This window comes from Curcuma longa, chromosome 16 (genome assembly GCF_044706935.1).
Source record: "Curcuma longa cultivar G26 ecotype Majalengka, Jawa Barat chromosome 16, ITB_CL_G26_1.1, whole genome shotgun sequence".
Lineage (NCBI taxonomy): Eukaryota > Viridiplantae > Streptophyta > Magnoliopsida > Zingiberales > Zingiberaceae > Curcuma > Curcuma longa.
This window is the reverse complement of record NC_133876.1, coordinates 3652284-3658590: the sequence shown is the minus strand read 5'-3', so window position 1 is coordinate 3658590 and position 6307 is coordinate 3652284. Positions and strand designations below refer to the sequence as shown.

Below are 6307 nucleotides of genomic sequence, written 5' to 3'. Positions count from 1 at the left end.
CAACTAGGTTTTCAAACTTACCAGTCGATCTTCCCCTCAGCTCCGCCTCCCCGATTTGCATCGCATTTGTCGGAAACCCAGGCCATGACCGATGGAAGCCAACGTCGCGACCGCCACGCCGCGATCGCGATTTCGCCCCCCAAATCCAAGCTCTTGTGTTCATTGATCACGCGATCGGAAGGGATCGGAAGGGAGGAAGAGAGGAGAAATTGCGAGTTCGCGCGAGCTAGGGCGGAAGAATCAACGACTTTAAAACCTTCCTAACGGGTTAACGGGTTTAATCCGACCCGAACCCGAATCCATTTAATTGAGGCTGATTTAATTGGGCTAATGGGCTGGCTAAATGAGCTTAAACATTAAACCCAAATTGAAGCCCGATCCAATAAATATTCTAGCCTTTAATGATAATTATTAGAGGTAATAGTTAACCCCCTTAATCCTTGTTAACCTATTAGGGCTAAACTATTTATAATTAACCCTAAAAATTTCTCGTATCTTACAGGGAGTTTGGCTTATGGGAGTTTATCTGGAAGGAGATTACAATGTAGAAGTCCGGACCAAGAGCTTTGGCCGAAGAAGAGAAGAGGGCTATTGTTTCTCATCGGAACAAAGAAGGTGGTGAAACCAGTGATGCATGAGTTTGGTAGGTGATCCAGGAGCTTTGGCTAGCCGACAATATCAAGAATGCACGCTAAAGTAAATACCGATGATGAAAAATCATCAAGATCATGGGGAGAGGTTAGGATTTTTACTAACAAACATTAAAGTGGGAAATGATTCATGTGGCGTTGAAAAGTGTGGTTTTTATGGGGGAATGATAAAAGCGATTCAGGTTGAGCATTTTTTTTTTTTTTTTTGATTAAAACGAGCATGGGATGAGATTTGATTTGGATGCTCATTCAATCAATTATCGTTATAGGGCAAAATGTGTATTGAGTACTTGATTTGAATCTATGAGGATTCCGATCAAAGGATTGAAACTTTATCTACATTCAATAAATTATCGTTATCACGATCGATCAGTCTTTTTATATTTTTAATAATTGTTCAAATAATAATATTAAAATATTACGGGTCGGATTTTAGAAACCCGACCCGGTTTTCTTTTTCATTTCTTCTCTCCCTCTGACCCGTCGTGCAGATCCAGATCCAGAGAACTTCATCATGGCGGACAGCCTCCTCCCACCTCGATCGCCGACGGATCTTTTCGGCGATCCCATCGACGCCAAGCCGCCCTGGTTCAACTCCTCGTCCTTCCTCAGTGAAGACTTCGATCCTGATTCCTACGTCGCTGACCTCCGCACCTTCGTACCCCTCGAGAGCCTCGCGGCTGAGCTCCGCTCCTACCTCGCTGACCTAAAGGCCGAGCTCATCGATCTCATAAACCGAGATTATGCAGATTTTATTGGTCTCAGCACCCGCCTAGTCGATGTCGACTCTGCTGCCGCACGCATGCGCGCCCCGCTTGTCGAGTTCCGCGACAAGGTTGCTGCTTTCCGCGCAGTCATTGATGCCGCTCTCACCTCGATCCGCAGTGGTCTGCGCCAGCGAGCTGAGGCTTCGGCTGCCAGGGAGATTCTGGAGCTGCTGCTCGATACCTTCCATGTAGTGTCCAAGGTGCTACATAACTCGAACCTTTGTAGCGTTCTTTGGCTCTTTTGCTCTCTGTCTTCAGCAATTGTTGAGTTTTCTATTGTTGCCTTTTAGTTATCTGAAAGAAGTCGTAATTTATTATCAATTTATATACGTTTTTTCTGTTCAGTTGATTGGCTCTATGTTTTTTATCACAGTGATGATATTGATGGGAAGATGGTTTGTGACCTCCTTGAAAATTCTCATTCTAAACAATTTCGAGTCTAAATTTCGGACTTAAATTAGGAAATCTGAAATGACTAGAAAAATCCAACCTCACTGGCTCCAAAGAGGTCAAAAGTAGTAATTCTAAAACTTTTCATGAATATGTTTGAAACCGAGATTATTTATGCAGAAGTTGAACTCCCCCAAAATACATGCAGATACAATTGGGAGATGAGGTGCTTGATCACGTGTCAATGTATTCTTTACATTGAACAGTAGTTGCAACATGTCAAATTGGTGGCAGCTAGGCACCTTCCTCCAAACCTATATGAGTCCCCTCCTGACACCCCTTAAGATATTCCATGTGGAGCACTCAAGCTCCTTAATTTCACTTCCTTGGAAATTATGGCTGTGTTAGAGTGCCACCTTCCTTGTACATTTTCAACACCATTCTCTCATAAGCCCATCAATTTTCAACTATCACAGTAACTTTCTAACTCGACCCCACAAATTACTGATTTCAACCATTAATTTATAACCTCATCATCAACCAATCTGGGAGATTCATTCATTCTACTCTGAAGGCTTGAACCAGCACAACCACAAAACAGTTTTCACTTCGTTGAACAGTTTGTCGCTCTGTCACTATGAAATGCAATAAATTATAGTTCACTTCCACATGCAATCACTGGGTATACATTCCATAGTGTATTTTTATAAATGTAGGTAAATGTCATTTAGTACTATTCATGTCTGCTTAAATTTTTGGCTTTTCTCCTGTATAATCATCTTGGGTTCATTTCTGAAGTTCTTATGCCATATTCTATCAAAATCTTGTGTCTATCCTTTGACTACTGTATGAAAAATGTTCCTTTAGGTTTTGCTATCTTATCTCTCCCTACTGCAAGGGATTGATGTTCTATTTTGTACACAGAACTTTGGATAAATTACTTTGTTAGATGCTTGTGAGACACTGGCATTTTGAATAGTTCATTTGCAGGTTGAGAAACTTATCAAGGAATTACCAAGCACTCATTTTAGTCCATCAAACACAGAGATTGTCCCTGCTGAGAAAGTTTCTTCAGCCAATGCTAATGGCGCATTAAATGCAGAAGTTGGGCCAAATCATAGAGAAGATCAAAGCATTCTTTTGGAAAGAATTGCAAGTGAAATGAACCGGCTTAAATTTTATATTAGCCATGCACAGGTATTTTCTTTCATTTTAGTTATAAATTCAAAATTTTATCGAATTATTTATCTTTTTTTTGCCACTGTGCTTTACTTGGGATTTGGGATTTCTTTTTGCTACATTTTTCTATTGCAAATCTTTGCATCTAAATTTGACAAAAATTGAAAAGCACACTTTAGAAACTAAAAAATGCGGCAATACAATCCTTCAACATAGATATGATCCTCATTGATTTTCATACAATTTGGTATTAGCCTTCATTCAGCTTGTTTATTGATGTTGCCCGACGCCAAAATTTAGTAGGGTTCTTTATCAGTCGACTGGTCTACTATTGTCGTTAGTTGATTGTGTTGCTACTTTATCAATGGGTCTTTCCACATTGGATCTTGTGGAAGTAGTTGGCTAGAATGTTTTCATTAGTTGACTGTCACTGGAATGTGTTTATTGGTCGATTGCCCTTGATTAGTCGACTTAGCAGTCTACTCGGCTGCGAACAAAAACATTCCAATCAATCCTAGTCGACTACAATAGCCGATTAACCAACACTTGACTAGACTAGCAGTTGACTGATATAAACTTATCGAAACCTAAACTCTCTTCATTTGAGGTTTGGGGTTTCACTAGTCGAAAACCACGAACAAAACACCCTTTTGTTCAAAGTCATTGAGTCCACGACTTAGTCATTAGTTGATTAGTGTCAAGTACTAGTTGATTGGTCCCATGACTCCGACCACTTTTATGGTCGAGTCTTCATATGTTGAGATTCTACCCTTTACTTAGATACATATTCTTTCAACACTCAACACCCCAAGAGTCTACCTTGCCTTGAACCCATCTCTCGTAAGAGTATTCATCCCTCAGAAGCACTCGAGCCTGTGGCTTCTCCTCACGCCATCTTTCATGCCTTCACTTACGATATTTGCTTCCTCGTTTCAATCATGCTCTCTAATGCTCCTCATCTTGTGGTCTTCTCTGATACCCATGAACATCTGGCAATCAAGTCATCTGACCTTACTCACGTCAAGTGTATTTCTTCAAGTCTTGCACGACTCAAATATACATATCAAATACAACAATAATCATAACTTAAATTATTTGCTCAATCCATCAAAACATCGATTGTATTACATCTCCATAGTTGTGATTGCACCAACACTTATTTCAATTTTGTTATGCTTTTATGAAAATTTTCTGCTCAGTGTTTTAAACGACTTAGTGTTTACTTAGGGAAAATGTTTAAGTGGGGCTACAATCATAGGTGGGCGCATATGAAAAAGGCATTTAATGTTAAAATCTAATTAAAAAACTTCAATGCTAAAATCTTCAAATGTTTAAGTTCAAAAAGTAATATTATATAATTTTTCTTCTTAAATTTGTTTGTAAATCTAATAAAATGTCATACACCATTTTGATCAGTGACTGTAAAATTGTTTATATGAGCCCTTCTAGTTTATTGAAAGCCCTTTAATTCTACTCTAATGAAAATTGCAGGTGCTTGAAAGATCCTTATAATGAGATAAAAATCAAGGATACTGTAATGCTGGCTGAGATATTATTTATTGCACCAAGGCTTGAAATTTTTGTTATTAAATATTTAACATATTCAGTATCCATTGTGCTTATAGATTTTGACTTTAAATTGTAAAAGTAAATGCACATTATTAACATTAATACAATTTTATGAAAAAAGAGATGTAACTTAAGCACTGAAGCTTAACAAAAGCACAAACAAGAAATACTATATACTTATGAATTATTTTAACTTTTCATTATCGTGAATAAGATCAACTAGTTTCTTATTACTTACAACCCATCTTTTTTTATTCTTCTTTGAGCCAAGCCAGTGCTGTTTACGAATTAGGCACTTGAATTGTTGCATGGCTGTCTCTATGTTATAATCCATGCACTAGGTGGTAGGCCACAGAACATTATTTCTGTTCTCATTCATTATCCTTCTTTCTTTTTCAAGTGGTGTTAACTAAAAAAAACTTAAAAATGACTTTAACTGAGACATTTTGTGATCATAAAGTGCCAAAAATGAATATAAATGATTTTGGATAGTATGTTGGCTTTCTGAATCTTGGTTCTCTGTGACAAAAAGCACATGTTTATATTAATTGCTTCTAAGCTACACATTCCCCCTTCTATCCTAACATGGTAGAATAAGCCATGTTAGTGCTTTTGGGTTTTCACTTGGTAACCAGGCTAGATATCTAAGATTATCAGTTTATCGCCTTTTATTCTGTTCAAATCTTAGCACACACAAAAGTTTAGCCATTAGCTTTTGCATTTATATTTTTTTATTCATATGGTTCCTCTTTGTTTATGCAGAAAATTGTTATATTACATACTTTGTTTTAAATTGCGGCAGTACAGGATCTCCCCTTTATTGAGAACATGGAGAAGAGGATACAGAATGCTACTTTGATGTTGGATGGTAGCTTAGGCAATTGTTTTGTGGATGGACTAAAACATCAAGATGCAAAGTCAATCTATAATTGCTTGCGTGCTTATGCTGCTATTGACAACACTTCAGCTGCTGAAGAACTTTTCAGGACAGTCATTGTGTCACCTATGATTCAGAAAATTATTCCCCATGACCACTTGCAGGTGGTTAGTGGTGCTTCCTTAGATGAACTTGAGGATGATTATCAGCAAACAATGCAAGGTGTCAAGAAGGATTGCAAATTTTTACTTGATATATCTTCAACAGGTCTCTAAGATAATTAAATGCTGGTAGTTGTGGATGATCTATTTTATTCAGCATCTCATTTTCAGTTATTGTTTTTTTAACCTTGTTTATATACCTCTGTGCTTTCAGCAAATTCTGGCTTCCATGTTTTTAGTTTCTTAGCCAATTCAATCCTGAGAGAGGTTCTTATTGCAATTCAAAAAGGGAAACCTGGGGCATTTTCTCCTGGAAGGCCTGCAGGGTTCTTGAAGAATTATAAATCAAGTCTTCGTTTCCTTGCATTTCTTGAAGGTACACACTCCATCACTGAAGATTTACATGTTCTTATTCATTTCTTTTTTTAAATGTACTTTGTTTGTAGTTGGAAAGACTTTAAAGCACCTAACAAGAGTCAAGCTGACAAGCTGATGCATGTGTGTTCTCTTTTTCTGGCATCCAATTAGCTAAAATTTTTCTCTGTCTGTTGATAGAATATATAGGAGAATGATTGTATTCAATATGATAATGGTGATATTACATTTTAGAGGCGCATGACAATAATGGAAGAAAACACAATCCATAAGTCCATTTGCAGTTGTGAATTGAGAAATCTAGCTCTATGAATTGGGAGTGAATCTAAGGAGAATTGG

General features: G+C 37.6%; 1 protein-coding gene across 1 annotated transcript; it reads left to right on the top strand.

Moving 5' to 3' along the window:
- The first annotated feature begins 1157 nt into the window (after positions 1-1157).
- Positions 1158-6086, top strand: LOC141847591 (conserved oligomeric Golgi complex subunit 2-like). The gene is made up of 5 exons (XM_074735648.1): positions 1158-1617; positions 2798-3004; positions 5363-5699; positions 5808-5969; positions 6040-6086. The coding sequence occupies exons 1-5, from the start codon at positions 1165-1167 to the stop codon at positions 6084-6086; spliced, it is 1206 nt and encodes a 401-aa protein (XP_074591749.1). The 5' UTR covers positions 1158-1164.
- The last annotated feature ends 221 nt before the right edge of the window (positions 6087-6307 follow it).

Bases quoted from the DNA above. Each gene is read 5' to 3' on its own strand.
- LOC141847591 (XM_074735648.1), top strand. From the start codon at position 1,165: ATGGCGGACAGCCTCCTCCCACCTCGATCGCCGACGGATCTTTTCGGC. The intron at 3,005-5,362 runs GTATTTTCTTTC...GCGGCAGTACAG, and splicing joins TTTATATTAGCCATGCACAG to GATCTCCCCTTTATTGAGAA. The intron at 5,700-5,807 runs GTCTCTAAGATA...CTGTGCTTTCAG, and splicing joins ACTTGATATATCTTCAACAG to CAAATTCTGGCTTCCATGTT.